General features: G+C 42.1%; 2 protein-coding genes across 7 annotated transcripts in view; one reads left to right on the top strand and one right to left on the bottom strand.

The window, feature by feature from the left end:
- Positions 1-10,769, top strand: part of AIDA (axin interactor, dorsalization associated) — a 51,160-nt gene extending 40,391 nt beyond the window's left edge. For all 3 annotated transcript variants that reach the window (XM_050948613.1, XM_050948615.1, XM_050948614.1), the window contains 4 exons: positions 3,052-3,174; positions 5,824-5,946; positions 6,521-6,638; positions 8,044-10,769. In XM_050948613.1, the coding sequence (XP_050804570.1) occupies positions 3,052-3,174; positions 5,824-5,946; positions 6,521-6,638; positions 8,044-8,140 (461 nt within the window). In that variant the 3' untranslated portion in view covers positions 8,141-10,769. The remainder of the gene's footprint in view (positions 1-3,051; positions 3,175-5,823; positions 5,947-6,520; positions 6,639-8,043) is intronic.
- Positions 10,770-12,278: 1,509 nt separating this feature from the next.
- Positions 12,279-26,257, bottom strand: part of MIA3 (MIA SH3 domain ER export factor 3) — a 39,467-nt gene continuing 25,488 nt past the window's right edge. For 2 of the 4 annotated variants that reach the window (XM_050948399.1, XM_050948400.1), the window contains exons 12-29: positions 26,180-26,251; positions 23,718-23,822; positions 22,494-22,616; positions 22,263-22,380; positions 21,305-21,360; positions 21,125-21,215; positions 20,877-21,015; positions 17,968-18,069; positions 17,824-17,884; positions 17,619-17,654; positions 17,369-17,436; positions 16,970-17,067; positions 16,712-16,843; positions 15,472-15,531; positions 15,265-15,341; positions 15,045-15,116; positions 13,698-13,827; positions 12,279-13,173 (exon numbers count right to left, since the gene is read on the bottom strand). In XM_050948399.1, coding sequence (XP_050804356.1) covers positions 12,869-13,173; positions 13,698-13,827; positions 15,045-15,116; positions 15,265-15,341; positions 15,472-15,531; positions 16,712-16,843; positions 16,970-17,067; positions 17,369-17,436; positions 17,619-17,654; positions 17,824-17,884; positions 17,968-18,069; positions 20,877-21,015; positions 21,125-21,215; positions 21,305-21,360; positions 22,263-22,380; positions 22,494-22,616; positions 23,718-23,822; positions 26,180-26,251 — 1,845 coding nt within the window. In that variant the 3' untranslated portion in view covers positions 12,279-12,868. Of the gene's footprint in view, positions 13,174-13,697; positions 13,828-14,994; positions 15,117-15,264; positions 15,342-15,471; positions 15,532-16,711; positions 16,844-16,969; positions 17,068-17,368; positions 17,437-17,618; positions 17,655-17,823; positions 17,885-17,967; positions 18,070-20,876; positions 21,016-21,124; positions 21,216-21,304; positions 21,361-22,262; positions 22,381-22,493; positions 22,617-23,717; positions 23,823-26,179; positions 26,252-26,257 lie in introns of those variants that run through there. The other 2 variants (XM_050948401.1, XM_050948403.1) reach the window with 2 other exon arrangements.

The raw sequence follows: 26,257 nt of genomic DNA, 5'->3' as shown, positions 1-26,257 counted from the left end.
TAAGTAACCAGTAAGCTGACTTGCAGCTACAGAGAAAAGAAGGATCATATTTTAGTGTAGCACCATAGATGGAGCAGAGAGTCCTGTGACACCTTATAGACTGACAGACATATTGGAGCATGAGCTTTCGTGGGTGAATACTCTTTGCTGCTTTTACAGATCCAGACTAACACAGCTACCCCTCTGATACTTGACACCTTAAATGGCTCTAGAAACTTGCTTGTCTTGATTTCTCTTGCTCTCTGTCTTGCAGCATTGCTGGTTGCATGTATAGCTGGGTTTCTTTCAATGGGGTACACGCCTAACTGGTTTTGCATTGCTAACCGGAAATGCTTTGTGACAGAAGTTGGGCTACAGAGTGATCTAGCAAATACACTCTTTCTTTCTTGTATGTTACCCCAATTTGTTCTATGTCCTGCATGGAGATAAGCAGGGCTCCCTGTTGCTTAGGCTAAAATAACTGAAGTTTATCTCCTGGGTAGTTTCTCACACTGTTAAAACTAGCAGGCCCATGGAGGGAGGGACTGGCATTCTGATGTCTAGTCTTCTCCACTAGACTGCAGGGTTCAAAGGTTGCTACCAACTGATTGGTGCCTGTGTGAGATGGATCCAGTAGTCTCGATCCAAATCCTGACTGCCATACGTGGTGGCTTGTGTGACATGGACATACATAACTGCCACATTCTTAAGCAGTCTTGGAGGTGCTAGGGATTAAAATGGTAAGGAGGCCTGGGCTGCCTTAGAGATCCAGGAGGAGGAGAGGACCATTTGATGGAAGCTTGAATTGCTACTCCTTACCTACCCGATAGGCAAATAAGGGACTTCACACAGTCAATCCGGCACCCTCCAGGAGCAGTAAGTTAACATGGGGAAAAAATAAAATTCTTAAAACCCAAGAAAAAGGCCCAAGTGTGCCCCCTTCCTAAAGTGCTTTTTTTTTTACTTATTAAATATCCCACTGAAAACAAAAACCCACAAGCAATAGCTGGCAAAGACTTGAAATCACAGGTTTTATATTATGCCCCTGGCCGGATTCCCTGCTCTTTGGAGATGGCTTTGGCGTGCCTCCTTCACTTTTGTGCTTTGATGCAGGATAGGCAGGGTGCATCTACAAGCCCGTAGGGAGCACAGGAAAGGGCTAGTTCAGGTACAAACCCTCATTTTAAGCACATGTCTAATAAACATGGCAGGAAAACCCATGGCAAACCACAGTGCCAGAGAAATGGCTCCATGTTGAAGCGGGAGGTGTCAGCAATTTTCCCCAACACGAAAAATGCCCGTTTTCATTGGTATTATGGACTATCCAATTCATTTGTTCCCAACTCTACAGTTAGCAGTCTTTGTCCCATCAGCATTAAATGCTGAGGGCCAAATCCTGTCTTTAGGTATCTGAGTGCAGCTATGACCCACTCTGCTGTGAGATGTGGTCCCCTGTGGTGCTGGTGCATAGTGGCTATGAGTCTATTACAGCTGTCAGCTAAGGCCATAGAGACTCATGCTTCTGTTACTGAAGGTTCTGGGTTCCAGTCTCGTTAACGACCCCAGTGAGGTGGTGGGAATAGTCATACAACCCCCACTGAAGTCCTGGTTGCTGGGGGTGCAGTTCTATGGGCAGAATATTTGGTCCTTTATTTTGAAGCCTGTCTCTCTGCCATAATGTAGTAAAGAAAACTTAAACCTGTGGAGGGGATGACTGACTCCATTTGCCAAGGGAAATTACTTATTTTCACTTCTGGAGTCATAAAACTTGCAGTCAAAACCAAGGCTTTACATCAGACTTGCTCATGAGTTTACTGTCCCTTACACTGTTTGTGAATCTAGCATCACTAACACCAGATTCTGTCTTAAAACCTCCTAGCTTTCTCTAAAATCAGCCTGGAGGAAATATCCTATAGTTGACTTCAAGGGTATTTGACTTATTAGACAACAGGGGATGGATCACTCGATAATTGTCCTGTTCTGTTCCTTCCCCCGAAGCACCTGGCATTGGCCATTGTCAGAAGACAGGATACTGGGCTAGATGGACCATTGGTCTGATCCATATTGCCATTTGTATGTTTCTTACATGCTACTGATATCTCAAACTTCCTACAAACTGCCAGCTGTGCTGTAGTGTACCTCAATGTTCCGGGGATTCTCCTACATTAACATCAGTCTGAGCACAAGAACATCTTTGATTTTCTTGATGTTTAGTTGGAAAGGACTTGGCATCCCTCATATTCTCTCAGGTCTAGCAAATGCTTTTTTATTTTTTTATACTGCTACCTTTTGATGTCTAATGCCAATAGATGCTAAACACTATAGACCAGTGTGTCAACCTTTTTGATACCAGGAACCGGCTTGCTGCCTTCCTAAGCTGTCAGGGAGATCTCAGAGACCAGCACTGGTCCCCAGATTGGTCATTGAGAAACACTGCTCTAGAAGAACCTTGCTGATCTGGTATTTCTCTTACCTCACTAGGAGTAGGGTTCGTACCAATGCAACATTCCCTTCTCTATTGCTCCCATCTCTTTTACTAGTTGTAAATGATCAGCATGAAGCTGGTGAATGGATGCCTAGACTCCCTGCAACCACAAGTTCTAATCCTAGCAGGGTGATCTCAGCCCTTAAGAGCTATAGAAATGGAATTCTATCGCAATTTACAATGTGTGCATATCCGAGACCTGAAAACCAAAGGTCCTGTCTGCTCTGCTTGACGTTAAAGATCCCACAGCACTTCCTGTAAAAAGAAGCTTATCCCTGTGTCTCTCAATGTTGTTCGATATGTTATGCACTGACTTGCCACTCTTCACTCCAGAGCTGATGACTGCATTTCTTTGCATCTATAAATGTGTAAACCACTTTGAGATTTGTTGGTGTTAGATGACTATATGTGTCGTCAGGCTGCAAATCCTTGACCTTAGGACTAATCCCTATCCCTTCTCATTATCCACTATAGTTTGTGGTGAACAAAGGCTTCCGTGAGCAATGACAATGGGGGGAGGACTGAAGTAGAGCCCTAGCTGTAAGAGTCCCAAAGGGTTAATGTTTTGGTTTGCTCTCTGTTGCCAGGTACTTTATTACCCAGGTTGCCGTCAGAACCCGGGATGACGTTACTCACTATCAAAATAGAGAAAATTGGTCTGAAAGATGCTGGGCAGTGCATTGATCCTTATATCACAGTTAGTGTAAAGGGTAAGTATTGCTGTTTCTACTGTGTTCTGACTTCTGCTCTCTGTGAAGGGACGTGTGTGTGTTAGGGAAATAGGATCCTTCTTCCTCATACAGGGAAGCACTCTTGTTGGCACTCAGAGCCTCTCTCTCTGTACAATCATTTTGTGGCTTTACGGGGTGCTATCTTAGTCAAGGAAGAGAAGATTCTGATTGTGCTTCTGGGTAGGGTCCTGCATCTCCTCCACTTTCCATCAGTCAAAACAAGTGGATATGAAGCTTCCTCCACTCTCTTGATTCCTGTGAATATATTCAACATTCAGACCCCTGCTTCTCTGGATATGTCTACTGTACAATTGGACACCTGTGGCTGGCGCTTGCCAGCTGACTCAGCCTTGCGGGGCTGTTTAATTGCAATGTCGATGTTCAAACTCAGGCTGGGGTCCAGGCTCTAGGACCCTGCAAGGTAGGAGGGTTCCAAAGCTTGGGTTCCAGCCTGAGCTTGAATGACTACACCACAATTAAACAGCCCCTTAGCCTGAGCCTGAGTCAGTTGGCATGGCCAGCCGCGGGTTTTTAAGTGTGATGTTAGATGTACCCTGTGTCTCTGAGCTTGTGTACATGAACATTTAGTTTGTGAAAGCTGGGGTGTGAATCTACCCTACGAGCTTGCTGCACTTGCTGTGCGTGTCTGTGTGGACCCTGCCGACTTGTGTTAAAGATTTGTTAAGAGTATTTTGATCTAGTCTTGCCTCAAAGAGAGCACTAGACCAAAGTACATTAACAAACTGCTAGAGCATGTAAGCGGGGCGCACATGGACGCTAGGTCCACTTCAGTCTAGTGCGGAGCAGATTCACACCCCAGCTTGCAGCAAACTCATTGTTTGTATAGAGAAGCTCTCAGTCTGAAGCCTCTTCCCTCTGATGGAAAACTGTGGAGCCTGACTCCTGCTCTTTTGTGACATACATATTCATCCTGCATTTCTCTCAGTGAGATACTGAAGATGCAAAAGGTTTGTTTTTTATGTTGCTGTGGTTCCTCAGGATTATTTTTAGACTCTTCAATTACACTTCATTCCTCGCATCCCTCCCAAGTATTCCTTGTCAGTAATTTGGGGTTTTTTTGTTCTGTTCTTTTGCCCCCCAGCTGGCTTAGAGATCTAGATTTGTGGGACCAGGGTTTACATTTATTGTTGGAGTCCAACATCGAATCTGGGTCAAGTCAAGCATGAAGGAATGAATTTCATTTTTGGCTATTAGTAAAGTACCAATTTTTAACACCATTCTAATATTAGGTACTGAAATTTCAGAGTTCAAAAGCAAATCTCCTATAAACTGCTATGCTGTTCTGTTTGAAATGTGTTAAGTTTCCCCTTTGCTAGTTATATATTGTAAGAACACAAATGCTAGTAGCTGCAGGCAGGAGAGTGTGTGCCAGTGCTATGCAAGCTTTCCCCATACAACCCTGCCCCTCAGTCCTGACCTACAGTACATGTGATATTCTTCCAAGAAGCAGAAGTTACCAAGCAATGCTGTTATTAAATTGTATGATAGTCTGACTCCGCTTTCCACATACCTATTAAACTCTTAACTCCCCAGTGGGAGACTGCAAAACCTGTTTGAAATGAGAAGGAATGTACTTTAATTCCCCTCCCGAGTTTAAGTGAGTCTAGTCAGAAAAGTAACTGTTTAATTTTTTTTAAAAAGGCATTGTGAGACCGTATTCGTTGTATCAGTGACTCCGTACACCCTTGTGGGATTTTTTTTTTCTTCTTTTAAACTTACTATCCTTAAAATCTGTCTGGAATCTGAAAGTTGGTGCCTAACTCTTCAACCATAATAGTCTGCCACTGACTATTTAACACATTCCAGCAGCCCCCAGATGCCTTCATCGGGGCCCAAATGCTTGGCACTGCCAGACACATGCCCACACAATAAAAAAGACAGCGTCTGCCCCAAAAAGCTCATGCTCTTACCGTATGCTGAGGCACAACAGATGGATGAAACGAACTGGTGAGGGGAGGAGGGTGGAAGTGGGAGAGGACAAAGTATCAGTCAAACAACCGTAAGTAAAATAAACAGCAGTTTTGCTTGTTCTGGCTTATGCTGGAGCAACGCATTTGTTAATCTGTGCTTGCGTAACTGAATCCAGTTCCCTCCCCCATACCTGTGCTGGCTCTAAAGTGCAAATAGGAGTGAAAAATAGTGAGCACCGTTTCTAGCCAGGAAAGCAAGCATATCTGCATCTGGACATTCAGAGGTAATGGGTTACGACTGTGTTTTTCCAGAGACTTTTCTCAGAATAGACCTTTAAGCTCTATGTGAAAACTTTCCTCAAAAGGGAATTTGATACTTCACTGGCAAGCATAAAAATCACCCTTTTTGAAAATAAAATTGACTAGTTCTGGCCTGTTGCCAATAGGAAGATGACAGAACAGTGACTCTGACATTTCAAGGGGTTCTCTTTGGAGTAGAAAGAAGATGCAGATTTTAGATACAGTGCTGGTTTTGGTATTTGAACCCAATGAACTGATGATGGGATGTTATAAATAATAATAATATATAAATATGGATAAGATTTGTTAATAAGTGCATGTATGCTAATGATAAAATGACAAGTTTTTTTTAAAAGATGTTTAACCTTAAAAGGAGCTAATTTTTTATTTCCTCCAGATGTGAATGGGGTAGACCTGACCCCTGTGCAGGATACTCCGGTGGCTTCAAGGAAAGAGGACACCTATGTTCATTTTAATGTGGACATTGAGATCCAGAAACATGTTGAAAAACTAACAAAAGGTGGGTAATTTTAGACTTCTGAAATGGGGTTCATGAATCTTCAGGGCAGTAGTCTTGACACTGCTCCTACTCTGAGGAGCAGCCAGGCCCAAGCTTGGGCCTGGCTGCTTCTCAGAGTAGGAGCAGTGTCAGGACTATTGCCCTGAAGATTCATGGGGCTCAAGACCCCAGGGTTGTCGACATGGCAGGCTACTGCCAGGGTGTGTGTCTACAGTGCAGAGGCAGCTTCTTTGTGGACACTGCTACAGCTCAGTGCAAGTCCTAGAGTAGTGGCTTGGCATATTTTGCTTTCAAGTAGTACACGCTCTGTTAGTTGTTTGGACCAATCACACTGTCCTACTGTGGTTCTGTCATTCATGAGTAATAGAGTGGGGGTACAAGCACAGGGGAGTAATTCTAACATTTCAAGAACCATGATTTTTCTTATCGATTCAGAAGATTTTGAGAAATAGTAGAAGCCATTGTCTCTGATATATGTAGAACAGGTTATGATGACCAGTCATATTTCCATGCCAAGGAATCTGTTTTAGGCAACATTTGACTAGTTTTTCTCTGATAACTTTTCCCCCTTTAGGTGCAGCTATTTTCTTTGAATTCAAACACTATAAGCCCAAGAAGAGATTTACCAGCACGAAGTGCTTTGCTTTCATGGAGATGGATGAAATTAAACCTGGGACAATTGTTATAGAACTGTAAGTGACCTACCATATAATCTGATATGTAGATGATATATAAATATACACGGTAGATTCCAGCGACATGATACAAAGGAACTAATCTAGAGCTTAGTTTGTCTGCTGATGCTTTGCTGTATTAGATATAGGAAACTGTTTACTGTCAAACTTAACACTTTGTCTCCTCCTGGTTTTCTTGCTACTTTATTCCTATGATCCTGAAAATACAATTACAAACCCTAGCATTTGGTTCGGAAGGAACTTTGAACAAACCAGCATAAAGGTATTGGGTTATATAGGAGTTCTGCATTTTGATCCTTAAGTAAAGTAATCAGATCTGCTACTAAAAAACCCAAACATCTTCCTGACTACCAAGCAGGCCGCCTTTCAGAATGAAACCCCTGTGGCTTGCCACACACACAAGGGACACGATCAGGTCAAAAATAGCTTTCAGAAACAAATGACCTACTACAGTAAGTTGGAATATTAAAACTGAAAATGTTAAACCCCTTCACAGTTATAGGCTCACTACTTGTACTGTCTTCTGATTGGAAAATGAAAGTAAACTGTTCTGGTTTGTCTTTCTTTAATCGGTATAGATTTCTGACTCTCTTGGTGCTGTAATATGAGTTGCAAACATTGAGAGGCATGACAATGTCTCATCTCCCTAACTTTATTTTCTTTCTTATTGCTGTTTATCAGCTGGAAGAGAAGGGCTGGGAGTTGAGCTGTCAGTTGCAAAATGGCCATTTTAGGGCTGCAGTTATTTGACTCTCCCAAATTTAAAGGGCCAGGTCCCAGAAAGGCATGCAGGTCAAAGTAGTTCTGTTAAGAGCAGTCATGCAGTTAGGGGAGAGGTGGGATGGAGAAGGTCCTGCTTTGATAGTCCCAACTACTGTGTCACATGGGGACATATTTTAATCCAAAGTAACTGTAGTGGGAAACATCTAATGAAAAAGGCTCCTGATAATAACGATTTTGATCTGGTGGTGTGTGTGGTTTTGTTTTGTTTTTTTTACAAATCTAAATGTTGTCAGAATTACCAGATAGTTTTTCTAATAGAATTAAACCTGCAGTAACAGGTTGCAGCTGTGTGTGAGGCAAAGCAAGATAACCCAAATGTCTTGCAACCGAATTCTCTGCTACTCAGGCTGGTATGCGTTTGAAAGTTTAACTTGCTATGCCTTGAAAATAATATTCCAAAGAAAAGAAAATGAAGAAACTCAGTTCAGTTTTTCCTGTGTAACCTACTTTTCATTATTATTCCCTTGTACGAATCCTAAATTCATACCTGAAGCACTCTCACAGGTAGTGTGAATGGGGTCTGGGTACTGTTGGAACACAAACATTTGAGCCTGGGTTTATTCAGATGCATTTAGTCATTATTAGCATTCACCTTCAATTTTATTTCTTGTGGTTACAGATACAAAAAACCCACTGACTTTAAAAGGAAGAAACTGCAATTGTTGACCAAGAAACCACTTTATCTTCACCTCCATCAAATGTTGCACAAGGAATGACCCTTTTGTGAGACTTGTGAACTAAACCACTTGTCACAAATCATGGTAGCTGCGTGTGTAGCACCCCCATCCTTCAACAGGCAGGAAAATGGCTGTACTCATGCCAGTAGGTCAGATGAGACCATCACACACTGCACAGCAATACCACAGGGTCAGAGGTTAAGCCTACCATTCAGGTGCAAGTTTCTTCCAGTACCTTTTGGATACTAGTTTTATCACAAGCGTGCTGACGTATTTTGTGACAATTTCTCTTCATAATTGAGCTGTTTGTAAAATTTCAATTTTGTAATTTACCTCTTGTTTTTACCCTTGCTTCAGAAACCTTGCTAGAGGGTGGGAAGTGCCCCATTCACCAAGCCTGAAACAGCAAAATGTCATGGCAGGTTTGCCAGCTTGTCTACTCTTGCTATGCTTGCTATTGCAGTCCCTCACGTTTTAGAGTCCTTCGCTCTGTCTTGTTGGGAGGGTGGGGGAAGGTGATAGAAAAGGGATTTTACAGAAAGAAAGAGTCTGCGAGTGGTTAAAGAAGCAGTAGGAGGATGGTGGTTAGAGAAAGAGTCAATCCAAAGCTGAAATGCTGCTCTAGAACATCTTGTCAGCCTGCTCTTTTGTCTTACCTAGCTAAGTGGCAGAGGAAAGGAGGGAGGAGTATTGAGGGTAAAAGGGAAGGTGCTGGTGAGACAGCCAAACTGTCAACTGTTTATCTCAATCCCATTCAAATAGTTTCCAGACTTTCAGCATCCAGTGTATCATGTGATTTCAGGTAGAACTTGTCTATTATTACAAGTGTTGGAATCCCTTAAAAATCATGCTTACTTACTTAAGGGAACAACCTTCTTACATTCTTTTTTCTATACTTTGTATTTCCTACCCACTTTCCCAGACAGTGGTGTACAAAGGGGCATGTGTGGGAGAGCTTTGGGGGCCCATCCTACTGCCTTTGCTGTCAGTGGGAGTTTTACCATTGATTTCATAGGTGGTGGGATTGGGCCCTTACTGTTCAGTGTTTTTGGTGGGGGCTTTATGCTAACAGTTTGGAAGTGCTGTGGCTATCTCAGTCTGTCAACTGAAGACAGGCTCGCCTTCCCATGAGAAACTGTTTTCATAAAACCTGATTGTGGATCTTTGCATACCTCCATTTGTATGCAAGTCTGGAAACTTAGTCTAAAATAACCTGGTTTTTATGTAGGTAGATAGGATTATCATTTATTTTCTATATTATTGAGATGCATAGTGTGTAATAAGCTGCAGGGCATTGGCTTATTATAACATGAATATTTGCATCCACCTTTTGACTTAATAAAGGGACCGAAGTAGAACCCATTCAAACTTTTCATATATTCAATGAGTGGAATATTTAATACAGTTCTTCAAGGTCTGATGTGCTTCATGTGTATCTTAAATAGTGCCTACATGCACACTGCTATGCTAACAAGGACCAACTCCAGGAGAATGCAGTGTCAAGTGTTAACTCTTCTAATAGCTTGGATGTAAATGTACCATTAATGCCTTTCTTTCTGCACCATGTAATACTAACTCACACCAGAACACAGTTTAAAAAAGTATGGGAAAATTATTTTTTCACTTTTCACGGCAGTCTGTTTACGGAGTGTGTTGGGGTATTCCTTTCTACCTCTAGTACAGTGATTTGAAAGGAACTGTAATGGGGATAAAACAAGGCCTTTTGGAAGTTGGAAGCTGAATTTAATCTTGTCTTCTCCCCTTCTTTCCTCTCCTCTGGCTTAATTGTGGATGAGTTCACCTCAGTGAGCAATTTGGCTAATGGCTGAAGAACTGTGTATTTTCCTGTTAAGAGTTCTTTAAGGGACCCAATCACATTATAACCTTTTACAACAATGTCATGCCTGAAACAAACACTAAATATCTTGATTTAGTTGTTACATTTATTTTAAATATAATCTGCCATAGTGTTCCTCCATTGTGTTTGCTGGTGTTGTACAAAGGAAGGAAACATTTTATTAAATAAACTGACTATATTATAGGTGCAAAACCACAGTCTTTCACCCCTGCAAAAGGTGTAGTGTATGACTTTGATCATCTAAAGCACTTGCTTAATTGCAATTATTTGCATGCTTAGTGTCAGTGGGTCTCTCTGCATGCACCAGTGCTTTGCTGAGTAAGGTTCCAGGCCTCATGTAGCCTTTTTAAAGTCCATTGTAAGAGGCTTCCACCTTTTCTGATGTGTACATTTGTCCTACTAAACAAACAAATATTTTGTGGTTATGTACTTGTCTACACACCAAGTATTCAAATACATCTCCATATAAACTGTCCTGTTAAGTGATCATCAGTCAGTAATGGGGGAAAAGTTAAAACATACTCTCACCCTCTCTGTTACAGTGATTGCTGGGGATAATCCTTTCAAAGTTAAGAACTATTTAAAATGTTAATTGAGGGAAGTTAAATGAAGTGGAATAAACTTGCTTGCGGGGGAGTATAATAGGTTAAATTTTAACTTGAGGGATCTGATTTTCAAAGATGGGTGTCCTTAAAATGCATATGTAATAGATGTATACAATTAACCAGTTACATGTCTACTGGTGAATGGTTAATGAGCCAATGTGTACACTAGTGCCTACAAATTAAACATGTTTTCATGTGAAACAGAGCCAAATTGTCACCCTTGATGTCCTTCCTCACCTCTTGAAGTCCCTATTAACTGCAATTGTATGGAATGTCAGGTGCAGTACAGTTTGAAACCTTGTTTGTTTCAATATACAAGTAGAGCTTTGTATTTAACTAATTGGACTTTCTACAAACGTTCATCTACATTCTCTCTACATTTTTTTCATCCTTCATGATGTAGCGATCCCTGAAAGACTTTCCCAAAAGTGAAACATAGGGTGCTGCTTGTATAGCTATGCACAGTGGTGATCTACAATTCTGCTGTATCAGCTGGAGCTTGAGTTTAGCTGAAAGGTCATTTCTTGTTATGGTATTTGAATAACCTACCTACAGTTACGAGGCAAATAAATGGCTGCTTGTATGTGGAAGTAAAGATGTAGTTTCTGAAATTGGCCCTGCACTAGATTTTTTTGCTATCCCTCTCCCCCAAAGAGAAACTATTCAAAGCTTTGTATGGCAGAGGATTCAGCTTTGCTCCCTGGAATGGATCTAGCTTCCCACTACAATAGAATCTCAGAATTATGAACACTTCAGGAATGGAGGTTGTTTGTAACTCTGAACATTGACCTAATACAACTTTGAAACTTTACAGAAGAAACATGCTGCTTTATTTTTTAGTAGTTTAAGACAATACGGTGCTTTTGGCTCTAGTGCTGCCTGATTTGTTTACTTCTAGTTCCAAATGAGGTGTGGGGTTGACTAGTCAGTTTGTAATTGAGGTTCTATTAATCATACCTCTTAAAATAGAGGTATGAGGATTTCCCTTGTAGCTGTTTAGCCACCTCACCCAAAGCCCAGTAGAGGCTACTGATGCTTGCGGACTAGCACCACTTCAGCCTACAGAAAATATTTTTTCCCTCCTAAACCATTTGCCAGGGGGATATCCTGTATGCTTAAAATATAAATCTACTTTCCCTGAAGTTTGATTTTTTTATAGTTCCATTTGTTTAAACAATTTGCTAAACTCCACAATTACATAGGATAGATGTAGGTGCTTTGTAAAGGACACTTTACTTACTATTCATAATCTGAATTTAGCCCACTAGTTGAAGTTCTAGCTTTTATTATATTTTGAAACTCGCAGGTAGAACTGTGATGCAACAATGAAGAGCTCAAACTACATTGGCCCTAAACTTTTCTGTACTGCAGTTAAGTAAATGGACCATAGGCTAGTCTGGTTTTCACTGCCATGTGTGTCAGTTCAAGGCTGCCTACATGGGCAGAAGTGATGTAAGATCTGATTACAGTTCCATAAAACCCAAGTGACTTAAATCTCTTAAGATCAGGGGTTTGCTTGAGCCTCCTCTTAAAAGGGTTGTACAACTGCTAGTGTGAGTGGCTCAGGTTTTACACAAGGAGTGTAGAGCATTTACCGTTACTGTTAACTTTTCACAAGTGGCTTACGTTCACCCCAATCACAATGACTAAGTGTCATTCTAGAGAACCAACTGGCTCAAGTTGCTTCCATGACAGATTCACTTGCATGCTCAAATAAGATCTAGCAAATTTATTTTGCTCTTTATTAATAGAATTTTCCTTCGAGTACAGGGTAGCTTGTGTTTGATCTTTTTAACCAGACATCTTAAAAAGGTAAATATTTGTACAGTCCCTGTAGACCCTTGGTCTATGATAACTGCAGGTTATGTGAGGGAGAAGACAAGTTGGGTAGCATTTTACTTACAAAAATATTTCCACAGGAAATGTTTTGATTACATTTTTCATGAAATTTTAAGTAATTCAACAACTGGTTATATAGGCTACATTAATTAAAACCACCCACACAGGTACTTTTGTATTGCACATTTAAAGAGCTGCAGGTGGCCCACAGCTGTAAGAAGCAGGCTTCAAGTCCATCATAGCATATGATTTTTGCATCCCCAGAGGGTGTGTGTTCTTTAAGGTGATCTCAAATGCACATAGCTAGGGAAATTTGAGGGAAATATAATTCTGCAAGAACTAATATACTGAAACCAAATATAAGAATAAAATTAAAAGATGGTTGTCTTTTGAAGCCATTTAAAGTCCTAACTGCATGAAACGTGCTAGCGTCCAGTCCACAGAGCTGTCATCCAACAGTTGAAGTTACGGTTTTTGTTCTGGAGGATGTGTGTAGTCCCTGGGGCCTGCTGGTGATGGTGGACAAGGAGGGGCTGGTGGGTAGTCTCTAGATCCTGGTGGAGGCAAGTCTCTACTTGGAGGAGGGGGATAGTCCCTTAAACCTTGTGAGGGTAGCCGTGGGCCAGGAGGGCCTCCAGGTCGAAAAGGAGGAGGGAAACGTACATATCCTCTTGGATCAGGAGGCGGTAATGGGCCAGGAGGCAGGTCTCTCATTCCTAATGGTAGGCCAGGTAAATAGTCTCTTGCAGCTGGAGGTGGTGGACCACGAACTGAAAGGAAAGAGGGAAAAGACTGATGATAGAAGTGCCACCTACATTGAAGTAGCGATTACACCTATTTAAGGAAAATGATACAGAAGTTTAGTTTCCTAATGTCAGCCTGTTCACATCCTGGCCCAAAGCAGTTTAGCTACAGAAAGATATGCACCGGTCAGAAAGAGATGTCCATAGAAACTGCAACCACAAATGCCTGCTGGGGAGATTTTTGGCAGCTAGTGTTTTTTTTTCTCCCACACTATTACTAGTGTACAATAAAGCTCAGCAAAGTGATACAGGAACTCACAGGGTATGTCTACACAGCAAACACAGGACTGGGCTGCAAAATTCAAGTACAGACATTGAGGGCTGGGCTCAGGGACCCTCCCCCATTACATTTAATTGCAGTGTAGATGTGCCCACGAAGTGTTTAAAGGATAAACTCTCACTGCTTCAATAGGATATGGAGGAGCTACTGGAAGTAAAAAAAATTTTCAGCCTTGCTTCTTAAGTTAAACTCAAGCATAAGGTAATCATACCTAAGGGTAGAGGAAGGGGCCGAGACCCATAGTGCCCACGCAGTGGAGGTGGCAGTGCTCCAAATCGAACTGGAGGTGGTGTTATGGGTGTCCCAGGAAAAGATGGGGGACCTTTAGGACCTAGGTTCACCTGTTCAAGACAGTTTGAAACTTTATTAAAAAGAATATGATTTGTGAAAATAGGCAAATATACTGATGCTGAAACACCAGAACTAACCCAAATGCCAAGAGTAAGAAAACACAAGTAAGGGCAAACAGCCAAAGAGCAGCAAGTTGTCAAACCTCCCTCCAGCCCTTTGCAGAGAATGAAGTAAGTGTGCTGCCTTTTGAAGAATCTGGTTTAGGCCACTCAACCGCATACAAATTAAACATACCTTTGGGATGACCGCTCCTACCGCTCCTATGGTACAGCACAGTCATGACCAGGGCCAGTGCAAGGATGTTTTGCACCTTAGGCAAAACTTCCACCTTGCACGCCCCCCACTCCCTGCACTCCTGCTGAGGCACCCTCTTGCTGCAGCTCCCCACCCCCCACTCTCTGCCCCAGCTCACCCCTGCTCCGTGCATGAGCACCCCGAGCACGCCATCACTGCTTCACTTCTCCCAGTGCCTAAGCTGATTGGCGCCGCAAGCCTGGGAGGCGGAGAAGTGAAGCAGCCACCGTGTGCTTGGGGAGGAGGTGGCAGGGCAGGGTGAGCTAGGGCAGGGAGTTCCCCTCTGTGCAACCCCCCGCACTTACTTGCTGCAGGCAGCCCTCCCCATGCTCCCTTGCCTCAGCTCCCTCTGCCTAAATGCCGGCAGCAACGGGGACAGCTGAAGATCCTGCCATCACGGTCGCTGCCGAAGAAAATGGCACCCCCCAAATCCTAGTGCCCTAGGCGATCGCCTAGGTCGCCTAAATGGTTGCACCGGCCCTGGTCATGACTAACCCCAGCTCCTAGCTGCTTACCCCTTTAAAATGCCAGTAGGCCCATACAACATTGCTGGATGTTAAATGCTAAAAAACAACTCTTTTCCTCCTGTAGTATAGGCTGAGAGATAATCTCAATCCTTCTGTAACAAATATCACATTTCAGTGGATTACTCTTACAAGTTCTCCTCAAAGATAAATGTTTGCATGCAGTCCTTGACAAAAGCAATAGGGTTTTCATCATATTGCAGTAAAAATCAGACATAGTTACACTAACTGAGCTATCAACAGGAGTAAAGAAACCTTTAAAAACAGAGCACCCATGGTTAGTTTTGCAGAGCATTTAGCTATTCAGCAAGTTAAAACACCATGCCCTTGATTCCTCACCATCAAAGCAAAGAGTGCACCAGTACCATATCCAGCTGCCAAATACTCACTGCTGCTGCTTCAGAAGATGGAGGCGGAACAGTAGATATACTGGGGGCTTCAGAGTCTTTGGGAGGGTTTTGCTTTTGTTTTTGGAAGTAAATGACGGACAGGGGATACAGACAAGATAGAACATGGTACACAATTAAGAAGAGAAGCAGCAGGTACAGTGGGTCACAAGAAATGCTGCCTAAAGTGTTCTTATGGCAGAGGAAAAAGTTTTCATCTTACCACTCCGTCCATGGATGTGGAAGGGGAGGAAGTTCTTGGCCCACTATTGACCAGAGCTGCTATAGCAGGGCCAAGATCTGTAAGAAAAGCAGAAGTTTCATATGACTTTACTCTGCTTTGGAAGAGGAACCCAGGCCTTCAGTTACATGTTTCTGGTCAATAAACAGCTAACCGAAGGGGTTGGAGGCTGCAGCTCACATTACTCACCTGGGACAGATGATCTTCCAGACAGCTCAGGTGGCCTCCTTGGAGTTGAAGGGCCATCCACTACCGTACATTATAAGAAATATAAAATACAGAGCTCAGACACAGACTTGTTAATTCAGCTAGCTACTTCTATAACAAATCCATATCTTCTGTACACTAGCCCTTACACATCACTAATTGCATACAGGTTCACTGGCACCACTTGGGGTAGAGAGAGAAAACTAAAGTTTGGGAGCAGTTTCCTTTTGAACCCCTTGATAGAGACAGACTATCCCCCTATGAGCCAGCAGTGGAAGTGCAGGAAACCCTTCCTTAGGCAAGGGGTTGACACTTCAGCACTTCCAGAAATAAAACAGCATAGGTTTCTAAGAATTTTCACAAGGTGTAGCATTTTGGATTACCTGAGTAAGAAATTGATTTTATTTTTTTAAACAAGTGAACCCTTACAGGGAAGGTAAGCTCATTACTTAATCTAATGTGGACAGATGCAGTCTCTCCAACCACTCTTTTGCATGTGAAAAACTCAGAGGTGTAAATACATCTATGTACAAGAATAACTGATGGAATCCCTAGCTGAAACCATGCTGATTAAAAACAAAAAAGTCAAATGCTGCTACCAGGCCCCCCCTTTGATCTCAGTAATACTAAGACTTTCAGACTGCAGTTTCTTTTTAACAAAATTTGCATTTGGACTAACCCATACATTAAACGATAAGCTTCAAAGCTAAAATGAAAATTAACATGAACCCGTAAACTTGTGCTGAATGAGTTCTCTGGCCCTTGCTGGTTTGCCAGGGACATCCCAGAATGCACTGTTCTGCAACAACACAGATACGAATAACCCTATCCGGAGAATTTCACAAGACAAAAAAAATAATTTCAAGAACGAGAGTCACACAATCCCTTTTTGTGCTGACTGCCCCTCTCAATGTGGTTAAAGTGAGGGCACTCAATGTATATGCCAACTTTACTCAAGTTCTCTCTTGCAGTTCACTGATAACACTGTCTAGGGACTATAAGCACTAGTAAAAGGCAATATTTAGCATTTGAGTATTTCTCCAAGAGCTCCACCAACAATAATACATTCTCAACACCTCTCTCAAATAAGGGTAGACAGGCACAGAAGTCAATTGACTTGTTCAAGGCCACAAGTGGGAACACAGATTAGACCTCGGAATTCTTTTGTTCATGGCTTCCTCCCATAAACGTCTATGGCTTCAGGAGAAGTTTCCCTCCTTACCAAATTCACTTCTTGAACCTTCCCTTCGTGTGGCAGAGAGGGGCTGACCAGGAGCATCCATCATCAGTGGTGGGGAAGGACCTCCTCCACTCACAGGTGATGGCCCAAAAGAGCCATCACGGCTCAGTGGACCTGTGTAAAGGGTGCAGCAATACTTCATTCATCCAGCACAGTTATTTCACTCTATAAATATTTAGGGCAGGACTTCACAGTCTTTAGAAGAAGGGTGCAGGCGAAGGAGGGAAGAGCAGTATTTACCTCTCCGTGCTGGGACTTGACGGTCAGGTCTGCCTGCAGTCGGCTTTACAATTAATGGTCTTTGAAGCATTGCAAGTTTTTGGTTCACTTCTATTAATCTAAAAAAAAAAAAAATAAGCACACGTTCAAAAATAATTACTTTGAGTATGCTTGGTCTGTTATTCAGGCCACCTGCATTGTAAAAGTTTACTAATGTCTTTCAGCACGAAGATATATTTAATAGTCAAGTGAATTTTTAAAAGGTGCATCATTGATTCAAATAAATGGTATGGCTGACCTGCTTGTTTAATCTAGGAAGTGTAAGTTACTTGGGACAGGACTGCGACTTCCTTTCATTTGTGCCCAAATAGTGCTATGCACACTAGACTGAGCTCCACGAATAGCTTGTCACATGCTTACTTTTGCCTCAGGTTGGCAGCTTCTCTCTTTTCCTCAGCCAAAGCTCTCTCCGCAGAGCGGGCAATGAGCTGTTCAGGGAAAAGAGCAAAACAGGTACTGTGGAAACTGAATGCACTTGGGACCAAAAAAATTAGCCACCAAAGTTTCATACGGCTCCACTCAGGAAGCTAAATGCAAATTAAATAAATCTAACATTGCAGACCCTTTAGGAACTGTAGAACAAGGGTCAGAAAAAGGAACACGCTCTTACCCAATTGTCATGGGCCTTCTTCTCATGACCAGCAATCTTAGATTTAAGAAAAAGAAAAAAAAGTGGTTTTAGCTTGGTTTATCCAATATTTACTCTATCTCACTCATCATCATATCTCAAAATACATAATAAATACATAATAAAAAGATGTAATAATACAATATAAAAAAGCCAACTATGACCAATGAGCAGGAATATCTTTTACCTGGTTTTTATAAGATCTCTCTGTTTTTTTCAGTTCTTCCTCCATTTCCAGAATTCTTTGCCTGTAAAATATGAAAGGTTAAAAAAAAAATTCTCCCCAATATCCAAAGTTAGAACACTGTGAACCTCTAGTAACTGAAATTACTTGTAAACTTTCACTTCCTCGACAGCCAACACTGCTTTTTCATCTGCAGCAGACAATTTCTGCTCCTTCTCTTGACGCTCGTACTCCTCCTGGGTCAGCTTCCTGGACGGAAGAGAGAAAGTTACTTCACTATACCACACACCTAAGATCTTACAGTGAAAACTAGAAACCCGCCTTGCTGTATCTCATGCCTTCTACCTACAAGAAGAAAGGAGACACTAGAGCAGTGGTGGGCAACCTGCGGCCCATCGGGGTACTCTGCCGGTGGGCCGTGAGACCGTTTGTTTACATTTGCACAGCTGCCCGCAGCTCCCATTGGCCAGGAACGGCAAACCACGGCCACTGCGAGCTGCGGGTGGCTGTGCACATGTAAACAAACTGCCTGGCAGCCCACCAGCAGATGACCCTGACAGTTGCCCACCACTGCACTAGAGAAACGTGTATAAAAGTGGAGAAAAATGTTCCGGACCCAGAATATTCACAGCCTTCTGAGCCAGACAAGCAAACCAAATCTATATCCTGAGAACTCAAAATCTCAGGTGCAGAGAGCTGACCAGGAGTGAGAGAGCCTCAGAAGTCTGTTCTACTAGTAGGCAGCTCAGCTCTACAACTCCCAATTTCTCTGTCTGTGGGAGAGTTTTCCCTATCTAGAGCTGTGCAGATGACAGGTGTTAATTCAACTCTATAGACAGACACTGATAAGGAGATGGACAGATTCTACACTTGACATCCAAATGGCTCAAGAAGTACAATAGTGTGTGTAAGAACAAGTAAACAGGGATTTGGCGGGTCTGGGAACAGAGCAGAGAGAAAACATCCTCTCTCTGCAACAGTTATTTAAGGGAACTGAAGCCTCTGGTAAACAGTCTCTCTGCCAATTACTATTATGTGACCAGTTACCAGTGCCCCTTGTTCATCTGGTGTTTAGTTCTCACCCGCCTTCTTTCTGACTCCTTTGCAATCAGTCTTAAGTATCCAAGTTACAGGCAACTCTAAAAGTAACTCAAAAAAGTATTAGCATTTAAACTGGTAGTAACTCTAAACCTAATTACTACTAGCAGCTGCTTTCAAGTGAGTGATTTCCTTATTAGTAAGGCTCAGATGTTATCACAGAGGTCATGGAAATCACAGATTCAGAGACCTCTGTGACATTTTCGCTTCAGCCCCAGGGCAGCGGGACTGGAGCTGTCAGCCAGCAGGGCCCGCCCCCTTGCAACTCCCAGCTGCTGCAGGCAGCAGGCCCCTCCCGCATTCCCGAGGGGGGATGTCGCCCCCAGCAGCAGCAGGAGGCCCGCACAGCTCCCAGCCAGCGTGGGCAACTTCCTGCAGCTCCTAGCCATCACAGGCAGATCCCACAGCTCCAAGCTGCTGCTGCTGGTGGGGGGAGCCTGTGCTCTGAGCCACTGTAGATTGGGGGAACCTTTCAGCCCCCAGCAGCAGTGGGTGCTGGACCCTCCTCCCTTCCCATTTTGTCATAGTTATTTTTAATAAGGGACAAGTCACAAGCTTCCGTGAATTTTTGGTTATTGCCTGTGACCTGTCGTGACTTTTACTAAAAATAACCATGATAAAATCTTTGCCTTACTTATTAGCTATATTTGGAAAGACTTCCCAGAGGATGAGTGTTGTCCACTGGAAGGGTTTCATTCAAATCAGTTTTACAAAAAGAGTATTAGATGGATGAGAGGATTATCCTGATTTAACAATAAATTAATTTTAAAAAAATCAGTTTTGGAAAGGATCTGAATCCTCATGCTTCAGGGCACGAGCCAACCTTGAACCACTGGGGGCTAGAAGGAAACTTTCCCTGGGGGCAAGTTGTCCCATAACTGCCTCCTGCAGGGTTTCCAACACCCTCCTCTGAAAGAATTGATGTTGGCCACTGTCAGTTACAGGACTCCGGCTCAGGGTCCATCTCCTCCAATGAGGTAAGGCAATCTCTTTGGTACTATGTCCTGTTTGTGATGGCCTTTTAGTACCTTAAGCTTCCATCCCTTACTGATTTTCTTCCACATAAACAACAGGTTTAAACATTTGTCTCTTCCAGAACCGCGTTATTCTTAGTTACATTTGCCCTTTAGCTGAAAGTGTGACTCAGAGTCCAGCTCATGTCCCCCTACCAAAGAAGCAGGTTTGTACTTTTAATAACATTTCTGCAACTTTAAAAAAATCCAAACGTTAACAAATGGGAAACGAACAGTTAAGGGATCTAACTAACTTCCCAGTGCTGCTTAAGGGCATATCTACACTGTAGCACTTCAGCGAAGAGGCTACTACACTGACAGGAGAGCTTCTCCTTTTGGAGTAGTTAATCCATCTCTGCAATACGTGGAAGCTATGTCACTGGGAGACCCTCCCATTGACAAAGCGCTGTCTACACCGGGGGGCTAGGTTGGAATAACATCCCTCGGTGACGTAGTAATACCAATGTACGTTTACAGTGTAGACCTGGCGTAATCCTTCACCACTCACTCTACCAGGCATTCCCTACCCATCTTAACTTTCCTCCTAGAACTGCAAAAATAGATGCAAGAGGCAAAATGCAATGCTGAAAAGTTATTGGAAAAACTGATCCCCTGTTCCTGAAAAGGAACTTCTCAGTAAGAACACCATCACAAATAAGAACTTCCCCCCAAAAGCTTCTACTCTAGGAGCAGATGTGTGAAAATTTCAAGAAAGTCAAGTTTCTGGGGAAGCTGTGGTCATATACTGGGCTTAAGGTTGAAGCTAGCTTCTGGTTGTATCTAAGCAGTGTCTATCACCACTCCATAAGAGTTTTGTATATAAAAATTTAATCAAGCAACTCAAAGTGAGGATAGAACAGAGAAGAAACAGTAAGATGGTGCATCTTATATAGGCGGATGGGAAAGAGTTACTACTCCACCTTTAGGAAAGGAAACAAAGCTTACTTTTGAAGTGCCATCTCCTTCTGCTGATAGAGCTCATTGAGAATTTCCACCTTCTGTTGCAGAGTTTTACATTCATTTTCAAATCGAACTTTGGCTGTCTGTAGAGAACAGGAATCATGTTCCAGCTTTTTTATTTGCTCTGCAGGAGACAAAGAGGCACATAAGGCAGTGACAGGAACTGCTATCAAGCAAATTTATAAACTACACAAAGAGTATTTCACACTAAGTGGGTCTTTTGCAGAACTCACCTTCTAGCTCATGCCTTGCTGCTATTTCATCACTCAGTTTGGACTGCAAAAGATCTCTTTCTTCTTCAACTATAGATAATGTTGTTTTTACCTGTAAAGAGGGAAACGAGTATTTTATAAACTTAGATAGAATTAAAAGTTATGTGGGAACTATTTGTTAAACAACATAATAGGGTATACCCTTGAGACATCCATCATCTGCTTAATCTGATTCTTCATCTTCTCACTCCGGTTATCTAGAAGAGAAAAGTAATTGTTTTTCTTGCTTCGTATTCTCTTCTCTCTAATATTGTTTAGAAAATACAGAGTTTTAAAAAAAATCTGACAAATATTTTAATACTGAAACAAGAACAGAATCAAGACTTTAAATCTCTCATATCACTGTTCCAGGACCATCATTTGGGACAAGTTTATTAGTCCTTAAAGACATTTTACTGATCCAAAGAGTGAGTTCTGATTACAATACCCCTCACCCCCAACACTCTTTAGTTCTAACATGAAGTTGGTAGCTGTTCTTGTGGACAGTCTTTTTCCTAGCACCTAAAAACCTGGTATTCCAGCCTCCAAATTGCATAGGATGCCACAGTTAAGATCTCAATGACACACTGAGGATTTGGAAACTAGTGGAGCATCCAAATCCCCAGTGCCGCTTTGAACAATCTCAGTCTAAATCTCTAAATTGAAGCTGCAAGATCTCAGCTGCTAAACAGTTGGAAGTGAGCAGATTAAAATAACTCATTTCGATTTACATCTTGATTTTTTTAAAAAGGTCTACTATCTTGAAGCACTCACATTAGAAATGAATGCAGCATACTGTTGCAAAGCTGAGATCTTAGTTTTCTGAAAGTTATTAATTGCTAGTCTTGCTACACTAGCCTTTAAACATGCCCCTCACTCAGGCAACTCCTCTTAATGAATATAACAAATCCTATACTTTGACCAGTGACCATTTTAGTCCTGAAATTAGGAGAGATCTAATCCTCAAAGCAGAACATAAAACAGATGCTCATAACTCATTATCTATTACCTAAATATATTCCGTACCTCTCTCCGATATAGATTTGAGAGCACTACCTCATCATCTATATATGTTTAATTACTGCATGCACAAGCTAGCCGTTATTTAAGATTTCTATACCTGGCAGTTCTCCATTGGCCAGATCGTCTCCTGTGTCCCATTCATTTCCTTCTCCATCCTTCTTGCCCTCAGAATCTGTATCAAGTTGCTTTAGCTGCATAATGCAGTTAGTCAAAACCTAATGAAGAAATCAAAGGAACAATAAATAGAAGCCACTCTACTTTTGCAGAGTAGTTCAGCCATTTTAACATATGGAATATTTAAGATGGGTGCTCTTCAGAAAGAACATACTTCGATTTCATTTTCCTTGTAGGCGAGTGCTTCTTCTATGTCCTTCTGAGACTTCTGATACAGTTTGATCTGTTCACTGAGCTCAGTGTGTCTCTCACTCCAGCCTTCTGCTTCTTGTAGCAGCTAAAAAAGCAACAAGTCAACATGATTTTTGGCTTTATTTTTTAGTATTATGTATGTAGAGTGTATTGCCAACTTTGAAATAGTAACTGATCACCAGTGACTATGGAGAGTGTGTGCTTAAATTAACCTGACATTTAACTTGAGAGGATAGATCATCCTCAGACTACTTGAAAATCTGGGTGCTCGAAAATTTTTTGCAACTTGTATTGTTACATAGTTCTACGAATGTTAGTTTTCTTCACACATCTAATATTCAATACTAGAGTCAAAGTGCTCATTTGCTTCTAAATAGTAGAAATTAACTGAAGGTTACCAGCATCCCAGCCACACCCCTAACATAGTAATCAGTCTAAAGAGGGGAAGAAGAAAAAGAGACACACAACACAAGAGGTAGCTTTTGCTACAAAGATGGGTCACTGTACAAGATGGGTCATGTTTCAGGACCAAGGAAAAGACAGCTTCAGAATGACTTCTTGCATTTCAATATCGAGCAAGAGTAGCAATTCTTCACAACGGCTTCACTCAGCCCTGTCCATAAGTGGTAACATTAGCATCTGAAATTTTACTTCTGATGAGACACTGGCCATCACGTCAGCAATTTCATAGAAGGGTTAGCGGCTGGCTCACTGGAACTGGTGAAGCTTTCACAACATACAAATGGGAATCAACCTGTCTGCTTTGTAAGACATCTGTCAATCAGGGCTAACTCTGAAATAGCGGACTTGAGTTTTATCATACCTCTGACTCATACCAAGATGATCCAATCAACATAAGATACTAATATTAGGATGATAGGAAAGAATGTGCTAAGACCACAAAGTGTGGAAAGGCTTGGTGTATCAGTGTATAAATACTTGACAAGCAACAGTTTAAGATCTGCATGTGCTGTGGAAACCACCTTAAAAATCCCAAAGGTTTATTTATTCTAGTATTTGACAACAAGAATTAATCGCAAGAGAAATAGTTGTGGGACAATGATTTTTTTTTAAACAACAAAATACTCAAGTTTTCCAACAGACCTAGTGCACAGTGTAAAATATTACAGAATTCAAGGAAGAAACAAAGGTAACATCAAAAGACTAGTGAGCCTGAAATGCTTACTTGCTCCTTTCTCTTTTTGAGTCTAGCATTCTCTTCCTGTACATGACGAAGCTCAGACTTCACTTTTTCTTCACTTAGTTTAGCTTTATTGAGGACTATTTGAACCTAAAAAATTTCAACATGTCATTTAAGAATTGTATGTTATGAATTATAGTATTTAAAAAAAGTGTTAAAAGCAACCCGTCCCCCACTCCAAAAAATCTGGTAGGTTAAGATTTGCTCTCAGATATTTGTGACAGTCTAGGGGTGCAATCAAGACTGGTGAGGGGTCGTGTCACTGCTTGCCCTGCAGCCCTGGGTGCCTCACAATGCTTTGCTGTTGTAGTTCCCAACCTGGGATGCTTACAACCAAACTACAAGCATTCAGTTTGAAGTGTCCGTGTGATAGACAGCCCTGGTTCAGCAGCTCTGACCCCAGGAGCCTGTCTAGGGTCCCACTCCGGCTTCCACCCACTTTTTTTTTTTTTAAATAACCAGCAAGGTGACACCAACACAATATTCTGAATTTTCCCAAAACCATTTGCTCTGTAATGTCCAGTCACTTCAGAGAAATAGTAAAGGTTTGTTTGTTCCTCTAAAGACACAAAGCACACCACACTTAACTGGGATAAATACACCCTTCCATTTCAACACAGCACTGAGTTGGTTTATAGTAAGAATAAAACACATTTATTAGCATTAGAACATAGTTTAAGTGATGCCATGTAAAAGAATAAAGTTAGAAAGGGTTACAAGTAAAGCAAAAGTGAAGACATGCATCTAAAGCTTAATCTAGCAAGGTACAATCTTTGCCTACGCAAGTTTCTCACCTATATTCAGTTCCCAGAGATGTCAAACACAGGCCCCTTTGAAGGATTAAAGGACTCCTTTTTCTCAGCTTGCAAGAGCTGTATTCCCTTATGTCTGTCTAGTGATAGATGCCAAAGATGGCTCCTCTCCTTACTTATATCTTCCAAAGTTCAATTACTTTGTTTGAAGAGGAATGGTAACCTCATGCAGTTCTTCCCTTCCTGTGGGCTTCCCATCCCCCTGCATGTAAATTGAGTATCTACTGTTTTGTTTCCACTATGCTTAATTTACACAGAAGACAGGTAAATAGCTGCCTTCTCTCTGATCTAGTAGGGAACCCGTTTCGCCACATTCTTTAAAACATCAAGTCTCCATATTTCCTCATATATAGTGTTAATATATATATTGCACAATTCTATCACCCACCAGTGTGTCATTAGCATCTAGAAAAGACCTCACTCGATGCACTTTGTATACAATATTACTGTATTATAAATCAATTGATTTAATTGTTTATCACTTGCGGTTCAACCCCAACCTTTATACCCCAGAAAAAACTTTGAAATGAATTCTTTTGAGGGTTACTCTTCAAAGTAAAGTTTATTCAAGCTGTGAGAAAGATGACATGGAGTCTGGTGATAAAAGAAGCTCCATACTCTTTCTTCCCTACTTGTTAGCTTAATACGTAAAAATGGACCTTTGTTGTCTTTACCTGAAGACTGGGCTGGTCAGAAAATCAAATACACATTTCTTTGTCTGATGTTGACTTGTTTACTATCTCTCCCTGACTGGCCTGGTTTAAACATACTTTAATCATAATTCCAGTATATATCCTTAACTCTTAATAACCACTGTGTACATATATCACATCAGAACATTAACCATCAGTGAGTTACCAGATTTGAAGATGATACTTCAGAAAGCATATTTTGTACAAAGATTATTAAAACAATGTGTAAGGTGCAGTGTTCCCTCTAATCTTCCCCACCCATGTGAGGAATGAATTTTGATACGTGCACTGATATGGAGGTGATGTGTGACACATCTCCATATTAGTGCACATAACAAAATTATTGGGGTGGGGTGGGGCGGGGCAGGGCAGAGGGGTTCAGATTGTGGGAGGGGGCTCAGGGCTGGGGCAGAGGGTTGGAGTGCAGGGGGGTGGGGTAAAGGCTCCGGAATGAGGGGCTCATGGCTGAGGCAGAGGATTGGGGTGTGTTGGGGGGGGGTGACGGCTCCAGTTTGGGATGCAGGCTCTGGGGTGGAGATGAGGGGCTTAGGGTGCAGTGGGGCTCCCCGGGGCTACGGTGGGGAAAGAGGATTCCCCCACAGCGCTCTCTCTTAGCAGCAGCACCTAGGCTGGGAAGGAGAGGCACCTCTCCCCCGGTTGCGGCAGGTCCAGGCTGAACTGGGTCAGGGTGCCTGCCCCCGGCAGGTCCCAGGCCGGGGTGCCGGGGTCCCCCGGTCGCAGCAGGTCCAAGGCTTGGGGAAGGGCCTCTCTCCCCACCACAACCCTGAGCGATGCTTATTAGGCAGCTGCGCAGCTTAGAGAGAACTTAGGTAAGGTGTGAATACAGGAGTGCTTAAGGTCACAATCTTAATACATGAAGATAGCTGATACAAAAACCAGCTTCTGTGAATGACTCTGAAGGAAGATCTAGAAAGTGCTTTACCTCCGAAAGCTCTACAGAATGCAGCATGATAACTTCTTGGAGTTTCTCCAAAGACTTCTTCATTTCAAATATCTGCAT

The sequence above is a fragment of the Gopherus flavomarginatus genome, chromosome 4, assembly GCF_025201925.1.
Source record: "Gopherus flavomarginatus isolate rGopFla2 chromosome 4, rGopFla2.mat.asm, whole genome shotgun sequence".
NCBI lineage: Eukaryota > Metazoa > Chordata > Testudines > Testudinidae > Gopherus > Gopherus flavomarginatus.
The sequence above is the reverse complement of the archived record's forward strand: the minus strand, read 5'-3'. Positions and strand labels throughout refer to the sequence as shown.